Source organism: Gopherus evgoodei, chromosome 16 (genome assembly GCF_007399415.2).
Source record: "Gopherus evgoodei ecotype Sinaloan lineage chromosome 16, rGopEvg1_v1.p, whole genome shotgun sequence".
NCBI classification, from domain to species: domain Eukaryota; kingdom Metazoa; phylum Chordata; order Testudines; family Testudinidae; genus Gopherus; species Gopherus evgoodei.
The window spans coordinates 15,659,773-15,676,101 of record NC_044337.1 but is presented as its reverse complement, the minus strand read 5'-3'; the positions used below and the strand labels follow the sequence as shown (position 1 = coordinate 15,676,101).

The window sequence follows — 16,329 nt, the reverse complement described above, 5'->3', positions numbered from 1 at the left end:
TCATTCACCAGTGCACCTACCCTCCAAACGATTAGGAGCAGAGTTGCGAGGCTCAAAAGAATATCCTCTTCCTGCCTGTTCTGATGTGTTATGATTAGCTGCTCATTAAACTACTCATGCTTTACTCAGATTTTGTTTTGTCACAGTGGGTGCTTCGAACTAGACTGCCGCTTGTAAAATTCAACATGGATTCTGAAGCAACGTAATTTGTTATATCAAGCGTCCAATCTATGCAACTTCAACATACCTGATATTCTGATGCAGGGGTCCAGCCATTCAGCTTCCTTGAAGGCTGCTGGGGGCCTTGCACCTTGCTGACTGACCGAGACAAACCAACTTGGTCACCCCAGTTCTTGCCTTCCTCCGGGGTGTGTTTAATATCTGCACTATCTGCAGAGCTCAGGGACAGCTGTCGTTGTCTTCTGGGGTCCCAGGTGTTCCTGTTGTACAAATGCCACTGATATTATCATTTCCAAATCAGCTCAAAACACATTTTCAACTCATTCATCAGAAGGCATGTTATACAAGCTACAATACAATGGAAAGAGGGACTAGAGATTCAACAACAAAAATACTTGGCACGTATATTGGGCTTTTCATCCATAGATCTCAAAACACTTTGTAAAGACGTGTAAGTATTAACGCCATCATTTTACAGATGGAAGAAATGAGGTACACAAAAGATGAAGTAACTTGCCCAAGGTCACAAGGTTGGTCAGTGGCATAACAAGGAACAAAACACAGGTCTCCTACCACCGATTCACATGTCTTATCTATGCCACAAAGCTGTCTCAACGTAGATTTTGAGAAGTGGAATCCATGAGGTTATACCATAAAGCTGAGGAGGGTTTAAGCCTTTCCTCTTGATTAGAACAAATTTTAAATAGGTCATGACAATTTTTACACTTGTTGCAACAGAAACCAGAGATATGAAAGCAGTATCAATGAAATCTCAGACACCTCTTACCATTTCTGTCTTCCATCTTTAAGAGCTTCTTCCTCTTCCTCATCTTCGCTAAACTTCAGTTTCTCGGAGTAATCCACTTCGTCGTGTATGCCTGTGGTGGCGGGAGTGAAGAAAGGATACATCAAAGGAAAGAAAGAGGGCACAGTGACAAACTCAAAAGCATCTTGATCTGCACCACTCTATAAGCATAAACCAGACACAATTTAGAAAAACTGAGTGTCCAAGCACAGCACCATTATTAGGACTATTGAAAACAAGCAGCATAGGTCTTGGCCACACATCTCAATAGCAGGGCAGATTTCAGAAGACTGGTAGCATGCATTACGAACAGGGAGGATGAAAATTGAGATGAAGCATCCTGTGCACGAGATCATACATAGCTATACTTCAGCTGCATGCACTGAGGTGATGGGACTCTCAGGAATTGCGGCTAACTTTGACTCAGTCTTTTCCCAGAAGGGAAGATCAGCTCTAGCGGTTCCCTTTCTGCCACATGGTGTTATCAAACTTGTGAATCCTCAGATCCTGTTCCTTGAATACAGTATGATGGGAGGACCTGAACGATCTATTGTACCATCATTTAACCCACCAGCAGCCGCCACATTGCATAGAACACCCTCCTCTTTTGTGTGGAGGGCAGGGGAGCATGGGAATGAATAGTGTCTTTCTTTGGGCATGGAGGGGTTAGCAATTCATTCTCTTCACTCCCTGGGTAGTTACTGCTTGCTTGAAGCAAGAAGGTAATGGCACTTTACCTGCCCAACCATCATCTGCATCAGTGTCAAGTTCATCCAGTTCCTTCAAGTTTTCTGCGTTGATAATGGTGGGCCGGGGAGCCCGCTCTCCTTGCTGCCGAACTGGACGAGTTGGGCGAGATACCCCAGGTCTATTCTCTTTTCTATATGGTGAGACAAAAAGATATTGCTGCAAACACCAGTTAAAAGAGAAGGATGGAAAGCGCAGGGAAATCTATATGCCTTCAGTTTATAACAATGCACCAGTTTAAGCTACATTATGTGTCACATGCTTATGCAGCGAGCCTACAAACAACTATTATTGCCTTTAAAATCCTCCCTCCCCTCATTTATTATTATAGAGCCTCCAATAGCCCCTTCTGGATGCCTATAGGTCACAGACACCATCCTTATGACCTAGGATTGGACAGGATTCCTTTTGACATTCTTCTGTTCCTTGAACTATGTGCCGAACTTCCTCACCTTCTGGAAGCTCAGCTTCCTGCCTCTGTAACACTGCCTGACTCTGCTGCAGAGGAAGCAAAACACTAAGGCTTTAAATGAAGCCAGGCATACAGCTTTATCCACCAGGCTGGCTCATTCACAAGACTCTTGCATAAGATAAGGAACTTGTCCTATATTCATTTTCCTCTGCAAGTTTTAGTCAGTTCTGGAGGCCTTACCCATCTTGGTCATTCATCTGGTATTGTCTGAAAGGGACACGGGGCTGAAGCCGAAGCTGAGGAAGGGGGAAAGACCCACGGTCCAGTGATCCAGGGACCTCAGATGACTGCTGTGGACACATCTGAAACAGAACAATGATAAACATAGTGGTTTTCTTTTATATATATCTCCAAACTATATTACAAGGTCATTGTAGTGCTGGGGTTGGGAAGGGAGAGAGAACATTTCAGATTTATCTGATTGGCAGGCATGGTGTCATCTTGGATACCATCCTTTACGGTACCAGTTGAGAGGTAATGAGGATTTTCAGTGGGCACAGATATTTCTTTCTGAATGGAGGGGATTGATGTTGCATTAATGTTGGCTATTGAGGACAAATGTCAGAAAAATCTACAAGATCGGAATGGAAAGACAAATAAGGAAAGAGATCTCAGCTGTCCCAGAGCAATACCTGGAGGGGAGGAGATGAAAATTTAGTGCCTCTGCTAGCAGACCCAGACATAACATTTCCCTCCCCTCACACACAATTAATTCCTTTGAGTGGGAATGGTGACACCCTAAAATCAGGGAGAAACAGACTCGCGCGCACAGCTTGTGGGAGTGGAGGGACTTACAAAAGCAGGTAGCATGTCATGGTATGTAGGTGGGTGGTACGCATTTCCCATGAACTGCGAAGCCCCTTTACGGATAGGCTGAGCTGGGCGGAGAGAGGGCTCCTTAGGATCGCTGGCACTCACTGAGGAGGGGGCTCCATCTCCTGTGCTAGAGGTCTTGATGCCCGGCTCAGGAGGGGAGGCGGTCAGAGATGTGGCAGAGATAATGTTCCTCCCACCGCCCTCCCTCCAACTGGTGACATCTGAAAATGAAATAATACATGTGAGAGTGTGGGGGGGCACATGTCGAAGATCATCAAGCAAAGAGTTTCCAGGCCCAGAATAACCTGGTGGCTTCGTAATTAAAGTCAAAGGAGAGAAAGAACAAACCAAGGAACAATGGAAAATTTACAGACATTTCATAGAAGAGACTGATAGCATCAACTGTCACCAAAGAATTGCTGCAGAAGTGGCTTTGGCAAGCTTACGCATGCACCTAGCCGTCAGTGAGCCCAAATACGGACCTACACCATCTCTGCTATCCCAATAGTGGGTATTTCCTATCAGAAGTACTGCTACAGTTAAGTGATAGTTTGCGCTAAAGACAAATGTTCATTAGGGAACAGAACTGATACAACCAAACATATTTCATTTGAGTCTCACAGTCCAACATAAAAATCCCTCTTTGTGTGAAGAAGGTTAAGTAATTATTAGGCAGATGACAGTAAATATTTAGCTGCCTGTTCTGCAGAACTCAAGTACCCGATTTCAGCCCCAAGATTCTGTTGTTAATTTGCTGAGCCAAGCAGACCATGGAGGCTTGTAGGAGTGACAGACAACACAGGAGAGGAACCATGCGCAACTACTGCAGACTGGCCTGATGGCCATTTCTCTACCTTTTTTAAAGTAATCTAAAGGGCTGTGGGTGGCTGGCAGGAACGCAATATGCTGCCATTTACTTACTCTGGGGGCGGAGGCTTGGTCCTGGCCCATACGACAGATCTAAGGCGCCCTTTTCTTTGCCAACCTTGTCCTGCTCGCCAGCTGCTTTCAGCGTCGGAAATTCCTCGGGAGAGAAGGATAATAGTCGGCTTGAGACCCTTGAACCTGTTGAAGAATAAAAGCACAACTCAAATAAGACAAGTCTGCTTCCTCCTGCAACAGCCCTGCCTTGTTTGTGATCATCCAAGAACTATAGCACAAAAATGTTTCGAGAAAATCTCAGTTTCTAGCACAAACACAAATTATTGACTGCCACAGCATTTGCTAACTAGTTAGTGACATGTCTGGCTGTGGCTAACATGAAGTACCTAGCCACTACTAATGCATGGGTTTCATTTAAATTCCTGTGTTCAACAAAACTAATTAAAGTTCTGCAGCTCTCTGATTATTTTTGTATATGTTCATTCACACTGAACTGGAAATGAAAATTCAGCAAGCTCACTTCAGAAATGCTATGAAGCACTCAATGTTTATATTCGGATTCCTCCAACTTTTGTTATTTGTCCACTGCACAATTATGTTATGCTCCCTGTAATGTTCTCTGTGAGAAGTTACAAATAACTGTGGTACATATACTGCCTTCCTTTATAGCATTAATATACAGATCACTGACCAGATCTGCCCAGGTTCAGTTGTTCTTAATGGAGAGTTACTCTGCTGAGTTTCTAGCTATCAAGGGGAGCCACACACTCCCACCACCCTCAGTTTCTTCTTGCCCGACCAACTCCGACAGAGGGGAAGGAGGGTGGGATGTGGAATAGACATGAGCAACACATCTCAAAGAATGCCAGTTACGGAACAGGTAACTGTCCTTTCTTCTTCGAGTGCTTGCTCATGTGTATTCCACAGTAGGTGACTGCAAGCTATGTCTGATGGAGGTGGGTAGGAGTTCATAGATTCCCTGGCGGAAGCACAGTTCTACCAAAGCCAGCGTCATTCCTGGCATGGGAGACAATCACATAGTGTGACATGAACGTGTGTATTGAGGACTAGGGAGCAGCTCTACAGATGTCTTGGATAGAGACATGGGCCACAAAGGCAGCCGACGAGGCCTGAGCCCTTGTCGAGTGTGCCCTCACAATAGATGCCGAGGGAACCCCTGCCAGGTCACAGCATGTGTGGATTCACAATGTAATCCACCGGGAAAGCCTCTGGGTGGAGATCGGTTGACCCCCCACGCGCTCGGCTGAAGCAGCAAAGAGTTGCGAGGACCTGCAGAACAGCTTAGTCTAGTCCAGATAAAACTCGAGCGCCCTGCGCACATCAAGCGTATGGAGGAGGCAATCCTCACTAGAGGCATGAGGTTTGGGGCAGAGGACAGGCAGAAAGATGTCCTGGCCCATGTGAAAAACAGAGACCACCTTAGGGAGGAATGCAGGGTGTGGGCGGAGCTGCATCATGTCCTTGTGAAAGGCTGCGTAAGTGGAGTCGCAGGTCAGGGCCCTGACCTCCGAAATCCACCAGGCTGAAGTGACAGCTACTTGGAGGCTACCTTCCATGAAAGGTGAGACCATGAGCACGTGGCCAGGGGTTTGAACGGGGGCCCCGTTAGACAGGATAACACCAAGTTTAGATCCCACTGAGGAACTAGGGTTCTAGCATAAAGAAAGGAAAGGTCTAGCCCCTTGAGGAAACGCCCAGTCATGGCGTGGGAGAAAACTGATCAGCCCTAGACCAGCGGATGAAAAGCCATAACAGCTGCCAGTTGCACCCTGACAGAGGAAGGCGCAAGGCCCTGAGTTCTAAGGTGAAGGAGGTACTCAAGAATAAGTTGGATCGGGGCAGTCACTGGGGAAGTACCCCGCTCGCCTGCCCACCTAGAAAACCAAGACCACTTCACTAGGTAGGCTCGGCGCATGGATGGCTTCCTACTTTCTAGGAGGACATACCTGACCCCTTCAGAACACCTTGCCTTCTCCACATCTAGCCGAGAATGGGAGCGTCTACGGCATCTGTGCCTGTCCCGCTGATACTCCCTACTCAGTGTGGAGCAGCCTGGAGCTCCGCTCCGAGAGCACCCGATCAGACAACTTGGTGGGTGATGAAAGCAGAGGCTGGAAACTGCGTCCTGACAGGACACTGAGCGGCAAGCGGGCCTGAGAGCAGTCCCTAACTGGGATATGTGTCGGGTCAGTGTCGACTGTCAATAGCCCAGCAGCGGCTTGCCTCCAGAGCAGGGTCCAGGAGCCGGCAGTGCCCCAAGCACCTGTAGAGTCATAATGTCCTTGGCCGCCTGCAGGGCCTCTGGTGTCAACGGCATCCAGACATCCAGAGAGGCCTGAGCCAATGCAACTGGGCTGCTCCGCTAGACATGAGTCGGAGCTCTGGAGCCTGTGGGGGAACTAGAGCTGCCCACACACCCTGCTTTCTCTCGACACTTCTGAGAAGATGGAGCCTTTCTCTGCTTCTTCGACAGGGAGCGGTGCTGGCCACCAGGAGGTGCCAAGAGATCGCCGTGCACTGAAGACGAAGTGCCCAGTGACGATTCCACTCAGCGTACCGGGGATGGAGCCAGTGTCACTCCATGAGACGGGCCCAAAGTCTAATGTCTCTCTCTTTTTTTGCCCTGGGTTTAAAGGACCTGCAGATCTTACAGCGGTCGTTGTGAGATTCGCACAGGCAGCGGAGACAGTCGGCGTGCAGGTTACTTCTGGGCATCGAATGCCTGCAAGACTTGAACAATTTAAACCCTGGGGCTGGGGCATGCCCTGGCCCAAACACTAACTGACTGACTAAACTGAAACTTGTCTTGAATTAACTACCACAGGTACTACTAACGATGAAACGAGTTCTGGGATGAGCTGCAGCAAAGCTGGAGCAGGTAGTTCCAATGCACCATCACTGGTAGCAAGAAGGGACTAAGGGTGAAAGAATGCGTGGCTCCCCTTATAGCGCGCTATTGAGGCACCACTCTGGGGTCGCAGCAGCGCTCCCCCCACAGGTACTGCTAAGGGAAAAACTTCTGGCACCAGTGCACGTGGCGAGCATGCACACCTACTGTGGAATACACATGAGCAAGCACTCGAAGAAGGGGCACTGTCCAAATAAAATGCCCATTTCAAAATTGTATGTTACATACCCCACCTGTGCTTATTAAACACACCAGAAGATCTTTAACATTCTGCTCTGAAGAGTGAAGCAGAATTGGCCTGTTTAGTCAGTTTCACTTTCTGGAAGTCATACATTAAGTCAGTGCTGTTGTGTTTAAGTTTCCAATAAGGGAGAGGATTAGTCAATTAAAAACAAAAACACAAATCAACCAATAAAAAAAGCCAAAACAAAACCCACCCTACCATTTACTTTACAATTTCTTTAAAAATTAGTTTAAATGAAAATATTTCTATCACTTTTGGTAAAAGCACAAAAACATTTACAGACTACCAAAATTTAGAGCATAACCTATTTTAACAGTGTCCCTTTAAATTCTGGAGAGATTGTTTTAAAAAACACGTTACTTTGTAACATGTTCATAGATGCTCTTTCACAGCATAGGATCTTGCATGGTCAAAACCGTGGTTCTTCATCCCATTGTTGAAAATGGTTTCCAGTTAAAAAAGTTAGTACTATACGTAGCATTTCCAAAGAAAACATTTGGCAAAAGTTATCAGTCTTAAAATGTAAGAACTCCTTGCCTGAGGAGGTTGTGAAGGCTAGGACTATAAACAGGGTTTAAAAGAGAGCTAGATAAATTCCTGGACGTTAAGTCCATGAATGGTTATTAGCCAGGATGGGTAAGGAATGGTGTCCCTAGCCTCTGTTTGTCAGAGGGTGGAGATGGATAGCAGGAGAGAGATCACTTGATCATTACTTGTTAGGTTCACTCCTTTTGGGGCACCTGGCATTGGCCACTGTCGGCAGACAGGATACTGAGCTGGATGGACCTTTGGTCTGACCCAGTATGGCTGTTCTTATGTTCGTAAAATGTACGAGATGGGTCACACCTCAAACATTTATAGTACCAAAGTTCCTAACTATACTGCATTACTGCACTGATCTGTCTGAATAGTGAGGTTTCTAATAGCATGAACAGCTAAAGTTAACTAGCATCTTTCAGGACAGATTTACGTTATGACTTGGCAAAAGGGGGCATGGGAAGCAAGCTTTTCCCAAACAGATAATGTGGCACAACAGAAGGATTATTTGTATGCCGGTATCAACAGCATGGAGCCTAATTCCCCAGCATGAACTGCACTTGGGTAAGTGCAATGCAGCGTAAACAGCCTTCCCTGAAGATTCCTTTGGACAGGAAATATATACAGTTTCAGTATTCACACCCCAATTCATAACACACATACTACAGTACAGCAGATTTACAAAATTCTCCATTTTCCCCAACGCTTCAACAAAAATGAGATCTTTAAGGAAGACACAATAACTAAAATAAATGAGCAAATGGGCAAAGATCTCAATCCTTGTTGTTAATACTGGGAACTGTTGCTGTAACTAGACTGTAAATGCAATTGCTCAAAGCAGATGCAGAAAAGGTACAGAGGACATGATGACCTAGTAAGTCTTTGCAGCCTGATTTCTGTGATTCTATGATTCAGTTATCCTCTAATTAAGCTCTTCTTAGCCCTGCATGTAGCTCTTTCCTCAGGTTTAAGTACTGTACCTTAACAATGGCCTGATATACACTGAGTTCTCAAAGAACATTAACATTTTCTTAGAGGGCAACGTTTTACCAGTTCTCTAGGAGATGCTAATTTGTCTCACAGATTTAAAACCTACCCTAGATGGGGTCCATATGGCAACAATCTCAGAGGAAGTAACAATTAAAAAAAAAGAAAAAAAAGATACAAAGGTTAAATATGTATCTGTGCTGGGAGTCACCTCGGGTAAGTGTAAGCTTCTGCTTTGATGACTGAGCTTTGAGACAGCTTTCATAAGCTTGTTACAGCTATTTTTGCATTCTAAATCTATTTAATTCTTTAGACATGCTGCAATTTTATTTGACAAGCTAGTGGCTCCTGGTCTGTTAAAAGCTACTGCTATTCTTTCTGAGCCTTAAACACCAATATTCATGGCAACTAGAACCTACATCTTGTATAAAGAAGCCATATTCCCAATCAGACTGAGATCCCAATTTAAGGAGTTAATTTTTCTGCTCAAAATGTTACCTTGGTTTCAGGATCCTCAGTCAAGCAGAAGCCATTAACAGCACAGACAGTAATGACCTCACTGTAGTTATACTAGTGCAAGTTTACCTATGTCTAGACATGCCTTTAGACTGGGAGTGCAGCATGGAAGAGACCTCATCCTGTGTGTTTATAAAGCAGTGCGCACGTACATTGCTCCATTATTCATAATCATACTCACCACCTTCTTGTCCTGCTGGCTTTCCATTCAGCTGTGCCCATGACTTTGGTCCACCTGGCACTGAATTTGTACTCTGAAGAAAAAGAAAAAGAAAAAAAGAAAAAAAAGAGACCCTTGTGAAAGTTCCTCACCTTCTGGGTGAAAGTAAAACAAGACAATGCTATCATGGTCAGATCTCTGTATAATCCAGATGTTACTAGATCCCGATTGTGCTCCCGCCCTCCAACTGAGACCACCATCTCCTCTCTCTGCAACTCCCCCACTCCAATTTATCCAAAATGCTGCAGTTAAAATCCTCTTCCTCACTCTGACCGACTTCTCCTGCTTTAGACACTTTCACTGGCTTCCTGTCTATTTCCTCTGCCTGTTCTCCGTCTGTTCCCCTGCCAAAGTCTCCCTTCTCTGCCACTTTTCCCACACATTCTTCCACTCATCTTTTAGCCTCCTTCTATGCCACATCTTAATGCTTGGAAGACTTTCACTCTCTCTCATACACCCAACAACCTCCCTTCTTCTGCCCTGACTTTCCAAAAATCTCACAGGTTTGGAATTTTTAGCTACAGTAGAAGCTTAAATTCTGCAGCTATAGAGGGCTTAGGTCTGAACGTTCACTGGTGGGGGAAACATCTCATTTTTTCAGGCCCTGACACTCGCCGTTTGTCACACAACCAAATCACTTCTTATCAAGTGAAACATTTGGCCAGAAGTAGCAGCTGGATCTGTTGTCACCTAACTACCTTTAAATGAGAACCAAAATAAAATCAAGTTCCTTCTATTTCAGCCATTTTCCCTAGGTTTCAGCTAAACTCTTCCTATAGATTTCTAAGGTATATAGGAATATGCCTAGACTGATAATTTAACAGCAGCAGAACATTCCAGAGGCCACTGATTTATGATCAGTCAACCTTCAGGCTACATGGGCCTGGGGAAAATTGAGTAGTAGTCGTCATCAGCACCACTTGCACCTACCTCTTGACTGATTGACTGTGTCGGCTTCTGTAAATTGGAGACAGACTTCTGCAAACCCTGCTGCGGCAGCGACTCCTGCGGCTGTGCAGTCGTCGCACTGGAACTGGGAAAGGACAACAGAACAACTGAGATTAGGTGGGGTAAAGGAGACAATCAACACTAGCAATACAGTGGCTCCTCATATGAAGCTTGTGCACTGGCTCAGTACTGATTCAGTGTGCTTCCTGCTGAGAGGAATGAAGAGAGAAGTTGGATCTTTAGAGCCCTCAAAATCGGTCGATATCTGCTTTCTATCCGCAGACCATGTTTGTGGATCGGATTCAGATACAAATTTTGTATACACGCAGGGCTGTATAGATCTAGTAGTCCAACAGTATTCTTAAATCTACGTGGTAACCAATCCCACCCGGGGAAAAGTCACTAGTAAAGCCCAAAGAGAATGCTCAGCATGACAGAGTATAATTTCTGTTTCTTGTTTGAGAGGGTTTAGCATAAGAATTGCTCCACTTGCCTCTTTTGGTCTGGCTGATCCTGCTTGTTTGCCCATCCTGTACCGTCCTTGGGTACTATAATGATGTTGGGGTCGTTTCCTTTGTTCTCAGACTTTAAGCTTGGCAAGTTTGCAGGAGGTGGCATGCGCCGGGCAGCAGCAACTTTCCCAAGACTCTGTAAGCCATGTCTAGGAATAACTGGTGAGAGAGATAGCAGGTCATTAAGGGCTAGATTCTGCCACCCTCATTTACCTCAATTAGAGCCTTACCCCTCAAATAGTCTCATTTGTTTCAATGGGACAAATAGGCGTTTCAATGGGACAAATATGTACTATTTAATGAGAGTAAGGGTGGCAAAACCTGACCCTAACCCGCAGAATCACACTGCAACTGCAATGCTAATTTGCACTTTTATAACATTAATACTTCATATTTATACAGACTCTCTCCTCCAAAAGAACCACTGCAATGCTGTCACCTCTGTGGTGGACTGACAATCAGCTGACACGTAACCCAAACAAAACAGTGACAGGACAGGAGATATTGGCCAAGAACAGACGCAAAAACCTTCCTCTTATGAAAAGTGTCCTGGGATTGTTAGTAATGATGCAGATCAGACAAGGCTTTGAGTTTTTATTTAAAGCCCTAGCCCAAAGCCTCACCTAGAAAACCACATAAAACATCAAGTTTACCTTCTCCAGCAGGAAGACTGGCTCAGTTAACTTTGCTGGGACTGAACCTGTCTTTCTGTTAGATCTCAGAGTGCTTTCCAAACAGTGCATTATGTCTCATCACCTATAATCGCATAGGTAAATAGAATTATCATCATCTCCATTTCACAGCTAGGTAAAGGTACAGAGAAGTTGAGTGGCTTGTCCAAGGCCACACATCTGTAGCACTAGAAATAGAATCCAGCAGTCCTGGATCCAAGTCCCCTCTGCTCTAACAACTAGAACTAGTTTACTAAATTGAGATAATCTTCCTTCTGTCCACTCTTCCATCCCACACTGAGTTCAGAATAAATCCAGTTTATTAGTTTCAGTTTTCTGACCTCAGTATCCCCACTTCTGGTATGTTTTCACTGCAGAGTTCACCTGGGCTCCTAACCCAGCTCCAATCCGCACAAAAAAAACCACTCTGGCCAAAGTTTAGTTTGCTTTACATTCTGGCTAGCTGTCCTGGGGCATAGACTAAAACCTGAGTGAGGCTTTTAATCGAACTGGTAACCAGTTCACTTTGCAGTGAGGACACAGGTTAAACTGCTTGAGTGCTGATAGTCTTCCAATGCCTTCCCACAATTTCCCCATGTGCCCAAAGAACCAACAAGTTCTCCCACAACTAACAGGGAAGGAACCATAAAAATATAGGACTGGATGAGACCTTGAGAGGTCATCTAGTCCAGTCCCCTGTGCTCAGGCAGGATTAAGAATACCCAGACCATCCTTGACAGGTGTTTGTCTAACCTATTCTTAAAAACCTCCAATGACAGTGATTCCACAATTTCCAGTACTAAGCCATCCTTAGAGTTAGCAAGTTTTTCCTAATATCTAATTTAAATCTCCCTTGCTGCATATTAAGCCAATTATTTCTTGTCCTATCTTCAGGGGACATGAAGAGCAATTTATCACCATTCTCTTTATAACAGCCCTTAACATATGTGAAGATCAAAATCAGGCCCCTCTTCAGTCTTCTTTACTCAAGACTCAACAGGCCCAGATTTTTTTTAAAGCTTTCCTCATAGGTCAGGTTTTCTATACCTTTTATCATTTTTGTTGCTCTCCTCTGGACTCTTCCTCTTTGTTCACACCTTTTTAAAAGTGTGGACAAAACTGGACAAAATACTCCACCTGAGGCCTGAGCAGCACTGAGCAGAGTGGGACAATTGCCTCCTGTATCACATGCAACCATCAGAGTGCACCTTACTGCACCAAAGAGCCATGGGATATATCCTCAGAAATCCTAGAGACATACACAGGTGAGGGTAGCACCAGTAGGGACATATTATTCAAGTTTGGTTTTGCAGTGTGGCTGCTCACACGCAGGTGCCAATCAACTGAATTAACATTGCAGTAAAGACATACCCTGCAAGAAAAACCTTAACTAGCTTGCCTCTGGCATTCCTTACCTGTAGTTCTGATAGCTTCTATTGACTTTCCTTTATACTTATCAAACAGGCTGAGAGTCGAGTACTTGCTTTTCCCATCCTTTCCCTTGGTTATTTGCCCCAAACGATCGGACATTGCGATGAAATGTCATCTAGTAAGGAAATTTCTGTGCACCGCTTCTGATCTGCCTTTTAATGAGAGAGAGTCGCGGAAATAGCATCAGACCAATTATTTATCCTTTGATAAGTAAAAGTACAAAATATCCTACATGATAGTAGCCAGGACTCAGTAGGGAAACAAGATAAACTATGACACTTTTCCCCCAGGAGTAACTGTAAAGTTAGAGGTTATTCTACCTCAGCGTGCAATGCAAAATTTTAAAGAAATTAACGTTGTAAGCGCAGAATTTCCTTTTCCCCACAGAAATGGGCTGCTGGAGGGAGGGAAAGGGAGCCAGGGAGTTCCTGGCAGCTGCAGTTCCCAGCATGTCCTCAGGGAAGGAGAAGGTGGCACACAGGAAATTCTGGGACTGTGCATCAGGCTGTTTCTCTTTCTTGATCCCTGGGCTGGGGGGAGGAGGTCATCTGGGAAAGGGTGAGTGCCGTGGTTGGGCTCTGGGGAGGAGGGTGTTTAGGTGTATTGGCTTTGGGGATTTAAGAAAATTTATTACAAAAGGATATCAGTTAAACATCACTGAAAGGACATGAGGAATAAGCAACATAACAGGGAGTTCAAATAACTGACAGTCCTTATGGAAGATTTAAAAAACTCTATAAGCAACTCTAAGTACATTCAAATTCATGAAATTTTTTTGAAATATGTGATTTTTACATCAAAATAAACACACTAGTAATTATTAAGATAAAGATACACAACTCCAGGAACACATTTTTCCTACAATGCACATGTGACCATTTATTTAAACTTTCACATTCTGAAAGAGATTAACTACGATTGGTAGGAGAACATGGGAGCAGACAATCAGGAGTGAAGCCCTCCCTTAAAAATGAAATCTACTACTTCAGAAGTGTCCCAAGTATCAGAACTACTGAAGAAAACCCAACAAAAATGTAACACAAGGTGGACGAGGTAATAGAGGACTTCAGTAGCTCAGGGTATGTCTACACTACGGGATTATTCCAATTTTACATAAATCGGTTTTGTAAAACAAATTGTATAAAGTCGAGTGCACGCAGCCACGCTAAGCACATTAATTCGGTGGTGTGCATCTATGTACCAAGGCTAGCATCGATTTCTGGAGCATTGCACTGTGGGGAGCTATCCCATAGTTCTCGCAGTCTCCCCCCACCTATTGGAATTCTGGGTTGAGATCCCAATGCATGATGGTGCAAAAACAGTGTCGCGGGTGATTCTGGGTAAATGTCATCACTCATTCCTTCCTCCGTGAAAGCAACGGCAGACAATCATTTCGCGCCTTTTTTCCCTGGATTGCTCTGGCAGACGCCATAGCATGACAACCACGGAGCCCATTTTGCCTTTTGTCACTGTCACCGTATGTGTACTGGATGCCGCTGACAGAGGCGGTACTGCAGCACTACAAAGCAGCATTATTTGCCTTTGCAAGATAGCAGAGATGGTTATCAGTCGTTCTGTACCGTGTGCTGCTGTCATGGGTGCTCCTGGCTGACCTTTGCTGAGGTCAGCTGGGGGCGCAAAGACAAAAATGGGAATGACTCCCCGGGTCATTCCCGCCTTTATGTTGTATCTAAAAATAGAGTCAGTCCTGCCTAGAATATGGTGCAAGTGTGCTAATGAATTAGTGTACCAGAGAGCACAGCCGCCCCGTGTCAGATCCTGCAGAAATGATGAGCTGCATGGCATTCTAGGGGATGCTCCTGCAACAACCTCACCCGTTGATTCCCTGCTCCCCCAACCCTCCTGGGGTACCGTGGCAGTGTCCCCTCATTTGTGTGATGAAGTAATAAAGAATGCAGGAATAAGAAACACTGACTTTTTAGTGAGATAAAATGAGAGGGAGGCAGCCTCCAGCTGCTATGATAGCCCAGGCAGGACATTAAACAGTAGTGGGGAGAGGAGCCCAGCATCCTGCTGCTATGATAGTCCGGGCAGTACAGAATCTTTTATTTAGACATGAAAGGGGGGGGGGCTGATGGAGCTCAGCCGCCAGGTTACCAGCCATTCTGTACCATCTGCTGGGAATGACTGAGAGTCATTCCTATTTTTACCCAGGCGCCCCCAGCTGACCTCACCTGAGGCCAGCCAGGAGCGCTCATGGGATGACGACGAGGACGGCTACCAGTCCTTCTGCACTGTACCGTCTGCCACCTGGGAAGGGAGGGGAGAGGATGCTGCTGTTCAGTGCCGCAGCACCGCGTCTACCAGCAGCTGCAGTAGACATAGGGTGACACTGAAAAAAGTCAAGAAATCATTTTTTTCCCTTCTCTTTCGCAGGGGGAGAGGGGGGGTAAATTGACGAGATATACCCTGAACCACCCCCAGACAATGCATTTGACCTTACAGGCATTGGGAGCTCAACCAAGGATGCAAATGCTTTTCGGAGACTGCGGGGACTGTGGGATAGCTGGAGTCCTTGGTACCCCCTCCCTCCCTCCACGAGCGTCCATTTGATTCTTTGGCTTTCCGTTACGCTTGTCACACAGCACTGTACTGTGGACTCTGTATCACAGCCTGGAGATTTTTTTCAAATGCTTTGGCATTTCGTCTTCTGGAACGGAGCTCTGATAGAACAGATTTGTCTCCCCATACAGCGATCAGATCCAGTATCTCCCGTACGGTCCATGAAGGAGCTCTTTTTGGATTTGGGACTGCATCGCCACCCGTGCTGATCAGAGCTCCACGCTGGCCAAACAGGAAATGAAATTCAAAAGTTCGCAGGGCTTTTCCTGTCTACCTGGCCAGTGCATCCAAGTTCAGATTGCTTTCCAGAGCGGTCACAGTGGTGCACTGTGGGATACCGCCCGGAGGCCAATACTGTCAATTTGCAGCCACAATAACCCTAATCTGACATGGCAATACCGATTTCAGCGCTAATCCTCTCGTCGGGGAGGAGTACAGAAACCGGTTTAAAGAGACCTTTATATCGATATAAAGGGCTCCCGTTGTGTGGACAGGTGCAAGGTTAAATCGGTTTAACGCTGCTAAATTCGGTTTAAATGCATAGTGTAGACCAGGCCTCAGACAACAGAGAAAATGCAATTTTATAATGTGTTTTCAGAGCAGACAGAATAATTGATAAATTGTCATTTTATATGCATTTTAAAGAGTCAAAACCCACTTCTATTGAGCCATTTTTATACCAGTCCCCAATGTCTGAATATCCTCCTTCCTTGCCAGCAGATGGAGACAGGGGAATTTGAAGAGGTGCCAATCTTAAACTGATGCTTCCAAAGCAATAATTGCCACTAAAACTAAATTAATTACAATTTGTAACCAAAACGCAATACATAAAAAATCTGGCAAACAACA

General features: G+C 45.2%; 1 protein-coding gene across 6 annotated transcripts in view; it reads right to left on the bottom strand.

Moving 5' to 3' along the window:
• The window catches only part of PRRC2B (proline rich coiled-coil 2B), a 69,695-nt gene that overhangs the window by 38,847 nt on the left and 14,519 nt on the right, over window positions 1-16,329 (bottom strand). For 5 of the 6 annotated variants that reach the window (XM_030536057.1, XM_030536059.1, XM_030536062.1 and 2 more), the window contains exons 2-11: window positions 12,882-13,049; window positions 10,777-10,954; window positions 10,266-10,368; window positions 9,297-9,369; window positions 3,942-4,085; window positions 3,000-3,241; window positions 2,385-2,506; window positions 1,723-1,865; window positions 968-1,058; window positions 248-440 (exon numbers count right to left, since the gene is read on the bottom strand). In XM_030536057.1, the coding sequence (XP_030391917.1) occupies window positions 248-440; window positions 968-1,058; window positions 1,723-1,865; window positions 2,385-2,506; window positions 3,000-3,241; window positions 3,942-4,085; window positions 9,297-9,369; window positions 10,266-10,368; window positions 10,777-10,954; window positions 12,882-12,996 (1,404 nt within the window). In that variant the 5' untranslated portion in view covers window positions 12,997-13,049. The remainder of the gene's footprint in view (window positions 1-247; window positions 441-967; window positions 1,059-1,722; window positions 1,866-2,384; window positions 2,507-2,999; window positions 3,242-3,941; window positions 4,086-9,296; window positions 9,370-10,265; window positions 10,369-10,776; window positions 10,955-12,881; window positions 13,050-16,329) is intronic. The other variant, XM_030536058.1, reaches the window with a different exon arrangement.